This window comes from Hippocampus guttulatus, chromosome 18 (genome assembly GCF_054856545.1).
Source record: "Hippocampus guttulatus isolate MCC_2025c chromosome 18, RoL_Hgut_1.0, whole genome shotgun sequence".
In the NCBI taxonomy this organism is placed as follows: Eukaryota; Metazoa; Chordata; class Actinopteri; order Syngnathiformes; family Syngnathidae; genus Hippocampus; species Hippocampus guttulatus.
The window spans coordinates 7,992,462-8,009,955 of NC_141278.1; the positions used below are offsets into that span (position 1 = coordinate 7,992,462).

General features: G+C 44.4%; 1 protein-coding gene across 3 annotated transcripts in view; it reads right to left on the reverse strand.

Annotated features, from left to right (window-relative positions):
• Nucleotides 1-9,247: 9,247 nt before the first annotated feature.
• Nucleotides 9,248-17,494, reverse strand: part of LOC147190981 (uncharacterized) — a 36,416-nt gene continuing 28,169 nt past the window's right edge. The window contains exons 3-16 of one of the 3 annotated variants that reach the window (XM_086136858.1): nucleotides 17,443-17,471; nucleotides 17,167-17,214; nucleotides 16,308-16,448; nucleotides 15,809-16,060; nucleotides 15,579-15,699; nucleotides 15,365-15,456; nucleotides 13,826-14,086; nucleotides 13,425-13,566; nucleotides 12,930-13,078; nucleotides 12,651-12,848; nucleotides 12,522-12,570; nucleotides 10,967-11,087; nucleotides 10,790-10,863; nucleotides 9,248-9,615 (exon numbers count right to left, since the gene is read on the reverse strand). In XM_086136858.1, coding sequence (XP_085992984.1) covers nucleotides 9,248-9,615; nucleotides 10,790-10,863; nucleotides 10,967-11,087; nucleotides 12,522-12,570; nucleotides 12,651-12,848; nucleotides 12,930-13,078; nucleotides 13,425-13,566; nucleotides 13,826-14,086; nucleotides 15,365-15,456; nucleotides 15,579-15,699; nucleotides 15,809-16,060; nucleotides 16,308-16,448; nucleotides 17,167-17,214; nucleotides 17,443-17,471 — 2,045 coding nt within the window. Of the gene's footprint in view, nucleotides 9,616-10,789; nucleotides 10,864-10,966; nucleotides 11,088-12,521; nucleotides 12,574-12,650; nucleotides 12,849-12,929; nucleotides 13,079-13,424; nucleotides 13,567-13,825; nucleotides 14,087-15,364; nucleotides 15,457-15,578; nucleotides 15,700-15,808; nucleotides 16,061-16,307; nucleotides 16,449-17,166; nucleotides 17,221-17,442; nucleotides 17,472-17,494 lie in introns of all 3 variants that reach the window. The other 2 variants (XM_086136857.1, XM_086136856.1) reach the window with 2 other exon arrangements.

A 17,494-nucleotide genomic window follows, 5' to 3' on the forward strand; every position in this document is an offset into this window, starting at 1 on the left:
GAAACGTGAATCCACGAATACTGCAGTATGATCATGTTAACAAGTAAAGAAGGGGTTTTCAGTCAAATGTATCCCATAATCCATAGAAACAACCGATTCTATGTCAAAACAAATGCTGAAGAAACATTTCTTTTAGTTCTACTAATTTACAGAAATTCCAAACTCAAACAGGAAGTGACGGTGCATATGATCTTTGAAGAACATTTGTGCCGTGTAAAAGTGACATTCCAGCAGTGAGGAATGCTAAGAGTCATCTGAGTGTTTCAGGTCCTGTGCGTGTGTGTGTGTGTGTGTGTGTGTGTGTGTAAGATGTACACTGTTGTAGCCGCTGTCCCTGAAAGGGTTATATGATTACATCTGAAAAGTAATTTAAAAAAAACTAATTCCTGGAAGAAGTCTCCTCTCATCTCTGTTGCTCTCTCTCACATGCCACGCTTTTTGGGATGTGAAAGATCAACATTTGGATCGAGCTAAATCCGGTAAGACGTTGCACCCGCGCGCACACACACACCCACACTGTCCCTCGTCTGCATGCGCACATGCGTGTCCATGATTTGAGTCAACATGCAGGATTTAGTAGGATGTCCAGGGTGATCATCTGGGCTGAGGCTATTTCCTGGAAAAAGTTTCATTGTCAGAGAAACACACACACACGCTCATCTGCATGCTGGCCGATGTGTGTGTGTGCGCGTTTCAAATCCCTAAATTAGGATTGTCGGGATGTACAAGACGACCATCCCTGATGAGGCTAATTCCTGGAAGACACCTCACTCGCTTACACACACACACACACAGATATCCGCAGACTCCCAGTCAGACATGGATAATGTGCAGCAAATTTCACTTTTTCCACACGTTCAGTTTTAAATGTTTGGACTAACCGAAGACTTGTGTTGGGTTTTCAATCTTTCCCTGCAGTGAGCAAGCATGCACGAGCGAGTGAGCGCATGTGTGTGCATATGCACCCGTTTAGAAGATTGGCGCTAACATATCACATGTAGGGTGGAGCAGGGTGGGCTTGGATGGTCGGTGACTTGGCCTGCCTTGTATTTGCGTAGGTTTGGCTCTACACATGTGTGTGTGTGTTTGCGGGGCTGGTGCGTCTATAGGCCACTGTGTCTATGAAGCCTCTTGTTTTTGGCTGCGATGGCAACAGACATCACAGCGGGACCGCCGTGGTCACAACCCTCGCCAATCTGCAGCCCGCCGTCCCGCCGCAAGAAGGAGGATGGGGATGAAAAGGGGGAGGACGTCAAAGGAAGGGTGCGGGAGACGATGAACGTGGAGGAAAAAGCGAGGAGGGGGTCCAGAAAAAATTTTTGATCTATCTATACACACACATCCATCTTTGCGCTTTCACAATAGCTGCTGCAGTAACAAAGCACTTCACTTAACATCTCACATAAAAATAACCATAAGACAACACATCAAATTAAAGAATGAAGATAAGTCGGAGTAGAACAAAGAAGGAGACAAAAGTTACAAGAGGATCGAGAAATTAAGGGGAGGAGAAATGAAATGGAGAAGAGAAAAGATGACGGCTATCTATCTGCATAGCACAGCAATCCCCACTGAACATCCAAACATGGCCCAAAATGCCATCAGAGCGCCTACAGTCACACGTCGCAACTTGTTCAAAACAATCAGCCACTCACTCGGGACTGAGTGAGCGGCCATTTTGTTGCTTCTTGTTGCTCCGCAAGCCAAACAGAACTGTTAACACAATTTACATATGAAACAAATGCGCGTGGATACACGCGCGCGCACGCGAGTGCAGGATGAGCCAACACGCCACAAACACTCATTGACATGCACCGCAAGACAACACACGCACGCACACACACACACACACACACACACACACACACACACACACACACACACGGCAAAATCGTCTCCATTCCAACACTCACTTACAAACACTAGCACGTTATCACTCTCTTACATACACACACACAGGCTGCTAGTGCCCCATTCAAGCATACACACACCCCCCGCAAACACACATTTTATTGAATATGGCAGATGTACCTCATGAAGCGTCCAATGAGAGTTCAGTTGCATCTCTAAAAAAAAAAGTCCTGATTTAAAAAAAAAAGGCAGAAAAAAATACATGGACAAAAATGTAAATGTATATTTAAAAATGTGGCTGATAAAAAAAATAAATACTTTAATGAGCTCAGTGATAAATAAAGAAAGTAAACATGAAAAAAGTGTCACGAAAAAGCGAAAGATGGCCGGGCCACTTTCCCGCCAACTGGCTTTAAGCGCCTTTACGGCTTTTTTTCTTTTAAACAAGAGCGTCCCCTGGTGGAAAAGGGCCACATTTCAACCGTCTCTCTTTATTTTAAATAAACGCTCTTTCATGTAATGTAAGACCAGAAGAAATATTATGGTTGTATCTTATAAAGCTACACCAAGACAGAAATGTTTACATCATAAAAAAGTTTAATGTCATTTACATATCCTACAATTAGTTACACTTAACCATAGTTTGTGTTTTCAACATATTCCTTTTAATACTTTCAATGTAAATATTAAATATAATTTGAACACGAATCAAGCGTGAAAATGTTTACATTTTATGGTAGTAGTTAACATTAAATATATAGTATTAATATACAGACTCCTGAAATAATCCTATTTTTACTTAAATGAGCTCTAAATAAGCAAAGGTGAACAAAAAGCCCTCAATATTCAGTCATGAAGTGAGAAGGATGAGTCACGTTGCGTATGAAAAATGCCTCACACATGGGTTTCACATCCAAAGGGGACTCGGCTCACCTCTGCTTGATACTTGCCGCCTAAGAGATCCATTTACAAGGGCTCACATTGGCTCCATATGCGTGTGCGCCGAAATCCTGTCGACTTGCAGTTCCGACCCACTTGTTGCCAGAAGAGACGCTGACTGGAAGCACGCACACACATGAATGAGGGCCACCCAGAATCAGGCCAAGTGGGACCACCCCAACACTGGCAGCATTCTATCACCACGGTGCTCTTAAGTACACAAAGTGCACACACAGACACACACACACGGCCGTACCTGGCTTGTTTTGCACCCTGGGCGAGACATACTTTTGCAAACACACACGCCGACTGTATATATTTATACAGGCCTACATACATATCCTCCTTCATATCAATGCCTATAAGAGATTATTTGATTTAGCATAGAGCCATGTTTAGCATTCAAACGTTCCACAAGGATGCAACACTGTTCACTCAATTCTTAGACGAAAACTTCGTTAACTTGCTCCATTGGTGGAGTTACAAAACGTGTGTCACTGTCCAATAGTTAACGTAAGCTTATATTATGAGCATCATATTATTTCATGTTAAGATGACCTAGATTGCATTCTTTTGTTTAATAATTGCTTAGACATGTTTTTATGTTGATAGCTTCTGATTGGCTGTTGAAGTAAGGGAAGCAGGAAGTGATTTGATTGCCAAGATCGTGCTGCGGTGCAGACGTCCTTTCAACAAAGCTGCGTTCAAACGGAGTCCATCTCTCCTTATGCCGTTTCGTAAAGTAGAGCCATCCATTAAAAACAACGAACCCCTCAACTTAAATTAATAGCTTGACACGAAGCCTCGAATTCTAAAAGTTGCTAAAAAAAAACAGCAGCAACTAACAAACAACTAAAAGTGCAAAATCACTGGTCTTTTGGGGTTAGCAACAAATTAGCAGGAGGCTAATAAATAGCGTCTAGGCTACAGGTCACTTACTTTATCACCACATGATGCACAATTAAGTGAACGTCATTCATAGCTGCATACCTTTATCTTTCACTATTTTATTCTTCCTTTGTCCTCTTCTTAATTTGGACACCTGATGTTTTTTGGGAGCTCTTTTCCATTATTGTTGGTCGTCATCACCTTTTCCATCAGTGCGAGTGACAAACACTAAGGTCCGTTTGACGTAATGTAAACAAACACCTCGACAGGAGGGAGCAGATTCGTATTTTTTTTATCTCTCCTCAATTTCCGATAGTACATTAAAAATAGCTATGAGTCTCTGTTTCATGAGTTATTATGAAATGCAATTTATTCGGGGACAGAAATTTGCGTTGTGTGACCTGGGGGATTATATACAGCGGTCGGCTTCTATCCCCCGCCGGCCCGTCCCCCTCCTCTTTTTTTACCTCTCACAGCTGCTGCAGTCTCAAATTGACGAATGTTCTTAAAATATTTACATATATGTTGCGAATAAATGTAACGGATACGCAGACACACAATACATTGGATGGCTTGCTCTCTAAACAGCAACTTGGCGTGTCGGGCGGATTTTGTCGAAAATAATTTATCAATTTGACGAGGATTTAAATGAGCGGCATACAGAAATCTTTTTTGCCCCCAAAGGGACGTTCGTACGCACACACACACGCGGGCACAGAAGTGTATCGTTGCAAAAGCTGTAGGAAAAAGCAGGTGGGGATTCATCTTTCATCCAGATACAGAACTCCAAAGGGGTCCCAAATGTTGAGCTTCAGTCAGAACCTGACGAATCCAACTGGAACCCTTCGAGGCCCGAGTATTGCAGCAATTGGGACTGCGTTCGTCGCTCTCAGGCCTGACGTCTCTCATGCAGACAACTCCGTTCGGAGCGCTAACACTATAAATTATCCACGAAGGTCCGAGAGGCTGCGGGGGGGGTCTATTTGTCGGACAGAAAGCGCCAAACTCAAAGATCTGACGATATTGTCATGTCGCCGGCGGCATAGAAAACAACCAACAAAAGTTTGGCCGTGCCGCTGAAGCGTCAGGGGTTTAAGACTTGGGCAGGACAGTCAAGACGATGGAGGTTTGGATCCAAGCAACGGGCCAGAACCTAATCAGGTTGCTGGGATGTTATTCTCGAGGACGATTGCAATTTCTTCGGTATATTAGTTCGCCGAGCCATCGCACGAACTTTCAGGGGAGGGGTTCTGGTTAGTTTTAGCATCCCGCTAAATGAACAAACACAAAGAGTCGGGACATGTGGTCTTTGGTCTAAATCCGAACTTTATTCCTAACACTTACAGGTTTGCTTGGACCCACCCACCCCCCAGAAACAATAGGCACACACGTGCGATGCGTTCAGGGACACCGCAGAACTCGAACAGGAAAACGTCTTGGTTGAAAAACAGTAGCATCAGGAATGAGAAAGATCTCGAAGCATCCAGAGTGGCCTTTGTTTACATCATCATCACCATCTTCATCATCAATCATCATAAATAGAAACGCAGGAATCTACATTACAAGAAACAACAGATCGAGTGGAGTTCTTTGGTTTTTACTATTGAGGTTTTTTTTTTTTTGCTGTCCTCTCATTTAACTTTGGATTGAAGCTGCATGCTCGGAAAAAAAAAGAATGTAAAAACGAGGACTAGCCAGTGAAGCTTAAGACGAACGTCTTACGTTTTTTCTACTGAAGGTTTTACTACTGAAAACTTTGGTAAATTGACTTCCGCTCCTGAGTTCACGCCGGTCGTTAAAGCTAAAACATTTTATTTGGTTTTCACGAGCGAAAAATGCGAGGTAAATGTCATCTGAGGACGTCGCAAAGCTTTTCTACCCACGAAATGGATGGAGGAAAAAAAAACATTCCAAAAAACAAGTCAAAACGTTCATTGAGCCGCTCGCTTCATGACACAATGCCATTAAAAAAACTTTGAGGGGTGGTTTCGAACTAAATGCTTATAAAATCAAAAGACGGTGTACAATCACAACCACTTTTTTGACTACGACATGTTGAGTTTTTATACAAAATCTTACAAAATTTCAGAGTGACTAAAGTTTATAGTGACAGAACTCGATCATAGAGCTTGGAACCGTCTCGGAATAATTTTGTCGAATTTTGTCAAAAAACTCCATCTGAATTTAGTTCAATTGACTTTTTAAATGTAACCTGCACGTACCTTTGTGATCAAAATTAGCCATCCCACCAAAGATGATTTTTTTTCTTGACAATTTCTCATACATCAAGTACTAATTTGTAACAAAATCCAACAAAATTGCAGAGTGAGAAAATTTCGGAATTCAACCTTCTTCACGGGAGAATTTAGGAGGACTTTGTACAAAAACTCAACAATAATTAGAAAGGGGAGAAAAAAAGACATTCTTAAGCAAAATGCATTTTCATACCAAACCAAAATGTATTTCGCTTTGCGTCGATGCCATGTTTGTGGGTTTTGCCTTTGGGTTTATTATTATTATTTTTGGTAAACTAAATCCTCTTTAAGATCCTGTCTGGATGCAAAAAAAAGCTTCCCAACAAGCCCTGGGAAACCACCACATTTTAAATAGAATGCAATAAATACATAAAAATAAATACAAAAAAATCTTTCACCAAATAAGATAAAGGTACAAAGGGACATTTTATACAGTAAATACAAATATGTTTCTGTGTAAAGCTTTTTGGTATTTTTCCTCCGACGAGAACCAGCAAGAACATTCTTCCTTGACAATCATCATCATCAACGCCGTGAGGATTCTTTTTTTTTTCCTAATCATTTTTTATTAGGGCCCGACCAAGTCATCGGCCGATATTACTCTTTTAATATCCACAAAAAATGTAATTAAAATTTTTGATTCAAATACAGCTCTCCCACCAAAAAAAATTGACAACTGTTTTCTTCTGTTGTAAAGTGAAATGCCGAAAAGACAAAATTGTAAAACTGTCAAATGCTTTTTTTTTTTTTTTTTGGACAGTATTATGGCACCAACAAATGTTACTATATTCATGACTTACTTTTTTTTTTCATTGGAATTTTCTTCCGCGATATATCGGAAACGGACTAAAACAGAATCCTTATCGGTCAGGCCCTAATAAAAAGTACTCCATCACAGCATCGCTTCTTTCTCTTTGCGATGATGACAAAACAGTGTTGCCCGTGATGATAATGAGCTCCTCCATGTTCTTATGACTCAGCAAAAACTTATCGTCGTTAGTTGGAGGGAACATGAGCCACGCAAGCATCCGCACAAACACGCAAACTCAGCCAGTCTTGCAGTTTGTGCGTGGGTTTGTTTGGTTTGTTCTATTTGGTTCACATCTACGTCGCAAAACGTTTGGGTTTGTGTCGCTTTTGGCTTTTGTTCTTCTTCTTCACATTCTACGTTTTTTTTTGTTTTGTTTTAATTGTTTGTTGTGGGAAGCTACATCTTCACACTTTTCACCACTCATCAATAAATCACAAGTAAAAGATATGAAAATAGGTAGGACGTCACCAACCCTCCCCTCACGTACCCCCTTATTTTGCCTTCCACTCCCGCATATCAAGTCATGAGACAAATCCCGCACATCATCGCCAAAAAAATCCCAAAACACCATGAAGAAGCCAAAGAAAAAATGGGGGGTGGGGGGGGGGGGTAGACTTTTCTCAGAGTCACACGAGTCCAGGTAACATCAAAACTGGGAAGGGGGGGGGGGTTGTGTTTTGAGTGCGTCCACATGAGATACACACACACACACACACGCACACACAAATCTCCCCCCGACTCCCACCTGCTCAACTCTTTGTTCCTATTTGGTTTCGGGGTGTCAGTCACTCAACGTTTTGCTTTGTGTATTAGTTTTTTGTTGTTGTTTTCCTGCTCCCAGCGCACCTATTCACCTTCCCCTTTAACCCCCTGCAGCTTCTCCGCCTCATCTACTTTTTGGTCCTTTGATGCGAAGATCTTTGGGGACAAAGTGAAGGCGGGACGGATGGGAGGAAGGGATGGAGGGCAGGGCAGTGCTTCATCTCCTCCTCCTCCTCTTCTTCAATTTGGGCGTGTGTGTGTGTGTGTGTGTGTGTGTGTATGTGTGTTTGTGGTCTCATTCGAGACGGCGGCTGCCACAGGCCAGACTTTGGTATCCGAGAGTGACGGTCTGCTGGGTGATGATGGAGATGATGAAGTATGGAGGCCACTGTGGAGAAATAAATCAATAAATAAATAATAAATAAATAAATAAATAAGGACAAGGCCCGGCGTTTGCCTGTAGGATGCGCCCTCGCACGAAAACTTTGGTTTGAGCAAACTTCCTGCTGCTCGTGATGGAGGCGATGAACTTCCTGATAGAGCATTTGTTGGTATTTTTTGGTTTGGCACAGAAAATATAAGGCAAGTGGAAAACAACAACAAGTGGATGTTTGATAAATGCATCCCGTGTGGACAGGTGGGGTTTAGTTAGTAAAGAAAAGTGGCGTTGGAGTTTTTTGGTTCGGAGTGTTTGGCCTGTTTTATTGCCGCTTCACCTCTCTTTGATAAACTTAACTTGTAAACCGGGATTCAAAGGCTGTAATTCCTGAATTTGAAATCAAATGTCAAGACTTGTGTCTCCTGAAAATAAGGCAAGCTAACGACAGCAGTTGGGAGTTCAATAAATACATCGTACTGGGGCAGGTGGGCATGGTTAAAGAGAAAGTTATGTTGTTGTTGTTGCTTTGTTTGTAAACTGGAATGCTTCAGTGAAAAATCCAAGACAGGAATTTCAAAATCTGTTCCATCCTGGACCATGTCCAGTCACATCCATAAAGTTTTGATGTAATTGGTTGATTCCTTGTAGTGTCCTTGTCAACGGCAGTTTGCATCCTGCCTGCCTATCCATCGGTTTAGGGCTAGCTTTAAACGTTATCCATCCAGAATCCTTTGGAATCATTCCCACATTTAGCGTCCCATCACGCATGCAGTTTGGCGGCAATCGTGGAAGTGTTGTTTGCATTTAGAGCAAACCTGGTGCTAAACCCCACCCGTCTGCTGTTCCTGGTGGTGAAAACAAGCGGTGTGTTGGCGAGGTAGACCGTTCGGCATGTAAACGTCACGCTACGTGTCACGACGAGCGAGGAGTCAGTGAAATCAATTCAAATCATCCTGAGTAATGAAATGGGAATGCGTGAAAATGGAGTCGGGATGTATCGGAAACGCGATCCAGGATGTATCGGAATGCAAACGTCTAAAGCTTTTCTCTCCGTTACTTTTTTTTTGTTTGTCTTTTTCTATTTGGTTTTGAGTTTTTTGGTATTTGTAGATTTTGGTTTTTGGTGTTGTTGCCTCCCATCATGCACTTGGTCTATTTCCCGACACTCCTCAGCTCCATGTGTTTTTTTTTTTTTGGTTTCGAGTCGCCTCTTCCTGTTCTCTGCCACCTCGCCATCCCTCTTCGTCCTCGGTGTACATTTTTGGGGTTTGCGAGGACGTTGGCGAGGTCGAGAGATGGCTTTGGTTGAAAAGCGACACTTTTAAAGCTTGCTGTCCCCGCCCCCTTTACTCTGATAGGTTGTCACTCAGCCATAGCCCCGCCCAGGGGTGGAGGCGAGGCTTCGCTGAAGGAACAGAACGAGGCGGGGCTGGAGCAGGGCGAGTCATCGGGGCACGAAGGCGGGCCCAGGAGGTGGGCCGCGCTGGCGGGCGGCAACTGGGCGAAGGCGAGCCGGGGGGCTCCCCCCACTGGGCCGCTCACCAGCCCCATGGTGGGTGGGGATGCCGTTGCCATGGAGAGAGAGCCCGTTGCCATGGGCAGGAGGGTCGGGCGGTTGAGGAAGAGCGAGGGGCGCATTGAGGCGGGTACCCCGCCGGGGCCGCCGCTCAGAATCATGTGACCTGCACCTGCCTCCATGATTGACAGCTGACCACCGCTTGCTGCCAGTGCTGTTGGCAGGGTAAAGAGGACAATGTAGGAAGTGAAGAAGGAGGGGAGGGAAGAAAGAAGGAAGGACAGGGGGAAGGAAGGTAGTGAGCGAGGAAAATAAGGAAGGAAGGAAGCAAAAGAGTGAGGATGGTAGGAGGGAAGGAACGAGGAACAGAAGGTGTAAGGGAAGAATGAGGGAAGGAAGAAGTGAAGAGGAAGAAGAGAAGAAATGAAGGACAGGAGGAAAGAATAAAGAAAGAAGGGATGAGGGAAGGAAATAGATAAGAAAGGAGGGGGGGAAGCAAGGTGGAAAAAAGATGGAACAAAGGAGGGGAAGGAGGAAGGAAAGTCAAAAAGAGGGGAAGGATGGACAGAAAGAAAATAAGGTGCGGAGAGAGGGAAAGAGGTAAAAAGACCCGTCAACATGTTAAAGAGACTTTAGGAGACATCAGAAGAAAAAAGGAAAACATTTTTCCAAGTTCGAATAATCACTAATGACTCCATTGCATATCTTCTATGCGGGCTTTGAGTTTCGAGTTAGCACTCGCGACGTGACAAAAATGCGAGCCCTGCTCCGATCCCCCACATCATCCCTTCATTTGGTTTTCCCTGCAGGAGGTCGCTTCAAAGAGAGCTCCGCCGCAAAACCTCCTTTGTGAGGCCTCATTGATTTGGAGGGAGCGCAGAGGACGTCTTTAGCCAGCGGTGTGCGGATTTGAGACTTTGATTCAGCCTAACCGCAACACAACATTCAGTGTGCACACAAAGGGTGAAGATACGATACACACGCGCACACGCACGTTTTTGCTGACTACGTAATTTCTATTTCCATTATAGTAAAAGGAAGCAAAAGAAGCAGGATTTGTATGCAGTGGAACATACAGTACAGTTCAATAAAAAGTCAATTACAATGCTTGGCCACCAGGGGGTAAAATGCTACTCAAAATAAATACATAAGGAAGATTTACACAATGAAGGGACTCAGTAAGCGGCAGTAAAAGGATTAAAGTTGACATGCACCGTCGGTTATCTCATCGCAGAATTGCAACAGACTGGATCAACGCCAACTTTGTGAGATGTCCGCTTTTGCATTTGAACTCTCCAAATCTTTTTGGGTGATTGTCAATTACTCCCTGATTTTTGTTTTTCACGGCAGGGGCTGGTCCCTCACCTTTACTATGCACTGTCACCCACCTTGCATGGTAGCCAGCGGATTGCTGCCCATGAGTGCCTGGTTCATCCCTGTGCTTACTCCCATCATCGTGTTCCTAAGAGACAGGTGCAAAAACTTTTTGCGATGTTTTTGTTCACTCCGTGTGCAATTAACGCAAGCCTGCAACAACAAGCCTGCCAAATGTTTGTGAGACTCACCCAGTATTGAGGCCGTGAGCCCCTAGACCCGGAGGGGCGGGGCTGGCTGTGCTATGAGGGGGTGGAGTCAAAGAAGAACCTGCTGCCACGGAGCTCACGGGCGATGGTGACAAAGTGGCAGCTAGAAGGGGGACAGCAATAAGATTAAAAATGAGGAGATATTATGGAGGGAGCTGACACACAGAATCAACACAGATGTGGTTGTGTTGTTGGGCTCCGGGAAACACAAATGGACCTGTTGTATTCCAGGAAACAATGTGTATTCTAGGAAATTGACATCTACTGCATTTGTGTTGTTGGTCTCCAGGAAATAGACAGGGACAATGTTGCGTTGTTTGATGTGACATATTGCGTTGCTAGGCTCCAGTACGTACTGGAGACATTGACATGTTCTCTTGTGTTGTTGGGCGGCAGGAAATGGACATGTTGTTGTTGTTGTTGTGTAGCGTCTAATAATGCGTAATGTTTTGGCAGACTGTCATCTGGTGTCTGATTACAGAGAAGAGACGACATGTCACAGAGTGGAAATCACCAAAGTGTCTTATGTGTCACTCACAACACAATCAATGTTGACTCACGCTCAGAGAAGTCATTGGACTCCTCGACGTTTCATCAGGAAAAACCCAAAGACATGATCACATTTTTCATTTCGCTGACAGGCAGGCTTGTGTGGGCCCGGCTTTAATAAGAACGCACAAACGTCAATTACTGCTCACCAGAGGTGGGTACCTGAGTCACATGGATGAACCCCGGTTAGACTCAAGTTGCCAATTTTAGGCCTAGGGACTCGCTCACCCAAAACCAATGACAGCCTTTTCTTGACTTCTGATTCGATATTCATGAAATATCGATTTCTACGTACACACACACACACACACACACACACACACACACAAATACCGTATTGGCCCGAATATAAGACGGCCCTGATTATAAGACGACCCGATCTTTTTCAAGACTCAAGTTTGGAAAAAGACTTTTTGAACACCAAATAAATTTTTATACAGAAAATAATTACGGTACTGAAACAAATGATTATAACAATATATTTGAGACAAAAACATGTTATTTTGCCTCATTCAAATCTAAAGTGCAATCACATTCATATATGAATGGCTTCTGGTTTTTGAAATGTAAATTACATCATAACTTCTCCTCAGCTGCCGGTTAACCTGGCTGATCTTCTTACTCACTTATCTCCAGATTGTCACTACGTTTCTCCATTTTCTGTTATCTCTTCTATTATTTTCTTCTCTTTTCCTTCTTACTGCTATTTTTTATTTTCTTCTTCGTGCTACCGCTATTTTTATTTTTATTCTTCGTGGCAGGGGGTCACTTTGGCCTGGGGAGTCAAGTTCAGGATTCGCTTCAATGATATCTGGCGCCATCTAGCGGCATGAATGGGTATAATGTCTAGACCCCGAATATAAGACGACTTTTTCAGTCTTATTTCAATGCAAAAAACACAGTCTTATATTCGGGCCAATACGGTACAACATACATACATAAAGTCATGACTTGACTTGTGACTTGCTCCCACACGTCTGCTGCTCACCTGTTGTGCTGAGGCTGCTGCTGCCCTGAGAAACGCCTGGACTGGATATCTGCTAAAATAAAGAATGGAGTGGGTGAAAACTAAAATCGGGGAATGATGGCGACGAAAAGGTGGGCCGCACAAGGGTACCATGTGCGGGCTACAGCAGGGGGCTTTGTGCGTGACAGCGGGTGAGGTCTGGCCGGGCAGCGGCGGCGTGCTGCTGCTGCTGGGGTTAATACGCTTCTCCTTCTGCCGCCGGTTGCAGAACCACACGCGGATCACCTCCTTCTCCATGTTGAGCTGTTCGGCCATCAGCAGGATCTCCTCCGAGGTAGGCTTCTGGTTCTGAGACCGCATGGCGAACGGCGTGAGTACACAAACGAAGTGTGCGGTGCGATATGACAGGACAAACACGCGTGCTCTTACCGCGCTGAAGTTGCGCTCGAGTGCGACGCGCACATTGGTCTCGATGCTGGTGCGCTTCTTCCGGCGTCGGCCTGCTAGACCCTCCAAGCCCAGCAGTGGGGAGGAGATGGAAGAAGGGCTGGGCAGCATGCTGTCCACTGCCATGGTCTCTGCAAACCAAATGAGAACATCCACAAAGGGGCTGATGGAAACTTTAATGGTAAGTCATCAAATTTTGACGCCAAATAATAACGAAATCTAATCCCTCATCTCAAATCTGTCGATAAGGTTTAACACCTAAAAAAATGTAAATTCAAACACACTTTCGGTGCTTTTTCAGACATGGCTTCTTGAGAATTTTGTTTGTGGGTCGACTCATGAACACCATACTGACCAAATGCCACCTTTGTCAGTGGAACTGGCTTCTGGACAGAATTTTCCAAAGGTATCAGGGGGTTAATTTCAGTTCGCGCTGTGCACGAGCCCTGAACCGAGGTGAAGTGAGCGAGTGTTCACCTGCATCCCCGAGCCACTTCTCGAGCAGAGGCTTGAGCTTGCACATGTTCTTGAAGCTCAGGTTGAGGGCCTCAAAACGCGAGATGGTGGTCTGGCTGAAGTCGTTGCCATACAGTTTGCCCATGGCGACGCCCACGTCGCCCTGGGGGTAACACACACACACACACACACACACACACACACACACACACACACACACACACACACACACACACACACACACACACATGCTTATCAGAACATCAGTCGCATAGACACACGCAAAGATGCACACAAACATACTAATGGACACCCACCCACCCCCCCCCCCCCACACACACACACACACACACACACACACACACACACACACACGAACAGTGTTTTCACATCACACTCCCGAAGTGGGCTTAACGTAGTACCTGTGTGAATCCCAGTTTAATGCGGCGCTGCTTGAACGTGCGAGCAAATTGTTCCAGCTCCTCCAGGTCGCTGGGCTCCTCTCCCAGGTGGCCAACGTGGCCCCCGGCCGTCAAGGCTGAGTTCAGGGAAGATGCCATGGCGCCACCCGAGCCCGATGAGGACCCCACTGCAGTTAAGGCCGCCCCTGCGGTCATGCCGCTGACACCCGTGGGCGCGGTCGGGGCGGTGATGCTTCCACTAGCATCGCTGCTCTTCTCCCTCTGCCAGAAGTGACACAAGTGGGAGTAAGCGCCATGTACTAATATGCTCTTTGACCTCACTAGTAGGACAACCGTGTTCCGAGTGAGGCAAAGCTGCAGTAGTTGACAAATGCATGAATGAACAAAGACATTGAACACATGCGGAAATGGCTTTCCATATGCATCTGCTTAGTTCTGTGAATGATTCTGAATGCAAAGCGGTTAGCAGAATGTGAAGCGTCAAGCTTAAAGCGGCGTATGGATGCGCCGACACACATTGGCCGAGTTGTGCCGCATATTTACAATCTGCTGCTTCGAGTGCCACCGTGTGCACGCAGGGGAGAAAGTAAATGAGCGTGGTGCCGGTCAACGTTATGCATGACGCGAGCTCAATTTGGCCATCCTGGTGGGTTCAAGATGCAACCTGATAGTGAATGAAGCTAAATGCGCCTGAAACAACAACTCCAATGTGGACGTGTTTGCTGTCGTGCATGCCTGATGCAAAGCTGCAGATGCAAATGTGTCCTAACTCAGAGAAACTGTTCGGGCATAAAAATACATACAGATACACCAGTCGTCGAGCATAAGCAACACTAACTTTATACTTGTAATCTTATAAGTTTGTCTGTGCAGTTCTTTGATTTTAATCTTTTAGAGCAGGGGTGTCAAACTCATTTTTGTCGCGGGCCGCATTATAGTTACCAGTTCCCTTGGAGGGCCGTTATGACTGAGAAACCATATAAGGAAGTCAAGAATTATGGCTTATTCAACTATAGTTGAAATTACTGTCATGGGGGTTTTGGTCACAAGAAAACGTACAATAGCTCTCTTATACATTATGTATGAGAATTTGACATTTTGGTCAATATTTTAGCAAGCATCACAGAAATCAGCATGTGTGATTTGCTTTCGCGGGCCACATCAAATGATGTGGCAGGCCAGATCTGGCCCCCGGGCCTTGAGTTTGACACCAGTGCTTTAGAGTGAATATAAAAAGATCAAATGCCAGGTTTTTCTTCTTATCAAAAAGGGACATCACTTGTGAGCACCCAATGAAAAGTTCGGGAAAAAAAATCAGCTGCCCGCACCAGTTTCAATGTTTGATACAAAACCGATTGACCATGTCTGTCATAATAGAACACATACCAGAAAAGTGAACAGTGAACAGAAAGTTGGCAATTTTGATTTCAAGTAGCTTTTTGGGTGAATTCCAGGGCTCCTACTTTGCCGAGCCAGAGATTTTGCCCACACTGCCAAACAAGGACCAACAACAGCCCGCATGGCCCTTTAGCTGCTCACCTGCGATTGGAGGCCCAGACGGGGCGTCGTCGTCAACAGCCCCGCCGTGCTTTGCTGAGGTAGCTGGATAAGATTTGGTGTGGAGAGCAAAGCTGAGATGGAAAACAACAACAACATTCAATGAAGCCGCAAAACGCTTCCTTCATTCATAAAGTGACAAGTAACCCTTCATATCTTCAACAGCTCTTCTCCCAGTAGTTATTTCGCGGTTTACCTTGTTGCTGCTGTTGCTGAGTCTGGGAAGGTGGCTGCGACAGGAGGAACTGGGCCGGGGACTGAAGCGGGTGCCCTGGCATGAGAACAAGCTGCTGGAGTTGGAGCAGCTGCTGGATGTCCTGCAAGACCACAAAACCTTGACGACACTTTTACCAACTGAATTCAACGACAGGCTGGCGGAACCTTCTTTCATATTTGTGTTGGGACGCTGTGTTTTGCTGCTGGTACCTGCGCCGTGAGCTGGATTGGCTGAGAGAGGGCCAGCTGAGGCGGTGGAGGAGGAGCTTGGACAGTCATTTCCTGTTTGACGGCCTGCTGCTGCTGAGATGTTTGGCTCTGCTGCTGCTGCTGTTGTTGTTGGTGGTGGTGCTGCTGGGCGGCGGCGTGAGCGGCGTTGGTCTGCTGGACAGCAGCGGCCAGAAGCTGAGCTTGGGCCTGCTGCAGGAGCAGCTGCTGCTGGGCTGGCAGGAGTGCGGCCAGCTGCCGTGATCAAACAAAACACAGAAAATGAAGTCAGGAAAAGCAAAAATCCGAGTTCCAATTTTAGTTGACTCCCCTGGCCACTCATTTATCTTAAAAAGAAAAACTCCACCCCCCACCCCTCACCAAAATCCACTTTTCCCCATTGTTCATAAAAAAGAAAAATCACACGAATTGATTTGTCTTGACAAATAAACTGAAGTGAATCGATAAAAATCAATGAATATCCCAGCTTTTGCTTCCTCACCCCCGCCAGCTGACTGCCGGCCAGCATCAGCTGCGTGTGGTGGTGCTGCGCCTGCGCTTGTGCCTGCTGCTGCTGCTGCTGCTGCTGAGAAGATGGCGGCACGGTGCTCCGGGTCATTTCACAACTCTCTTCCGCCTTCACCTGACAAGAAAAAAAACAACAACAAAGACTTTGATAAGAAGTTTTTAAAATGGGCATTTGTAGAGGAGTCAGAAAATGTTAAATATGCAAGTTAATCATGCAAATTAATGACATGATTAATATGCATTATTCATAATGGCACTACAATTCAATCATTATTTGATTAAATGAAAATGGCAAATATGTAAAAATGCTCATCTTACTTTTCATTTGATCTTATTTATGACACTACAGAACAGGAATCATTTAATTAGATCAAGGAATGAAAATACTTTTTTTTTGGTTTGTTTTTAGCTTTTAGGAGAAAACAAATACATTCCTCGATGAATTGAAAAAAATTGAGCAGCCTATACTTTGTACAGCTCTTACGTAGGAGTAAGAGTAATACATATTCAAAAAGTGGTTAGGATTGCACGACTGTCCGTGTTTTATGTTACGTGTTGTGTTTATTATTTTGCTTTATGTTAACTGTTTTGTTAAGTGCTTTGTTACAGCTGCCGCTGTTGTGAAAGCGCTATATAAATCAGCATGTATTGTATTGTATTTATTTACAATACATATTCATATACACTGTATGTATTTTATTATTATATTGGTTTACATTAATATACATATTTTGCAATATATATTTTACTAGCTTTCTATAGCATTCAGGGACCAAGTTTTATATTAGCCATTAAAGACACGGCACCCCGGCTTCATACGTTCATACACACACCTTGCTGGTTGGTGTGGGCAAGAGGCTGAACGGGCTGCTTTCCATCGGCTGAAACTTGTGCAAGAAAAAAAAAAGGTGAAAAATATATTTAAAAAAATACTGAGTAATCAATACAATAATAGTAAATAATTACACAATTTTAAGAAAAAAACGTTCCCAGCACTATTGAGAAAAAACAAACAAACAATGAATTTTGCATCTGGAGAAAGCAAGTTCATGGTCATATTTATCCACAAGAAAAAAAATACCCTTAACATTAAAAGAATGCTGACTAACCTGCTCGTCTGGACTGTTTCTGTCTGAGTCTGAAACATACATAGGATGTACA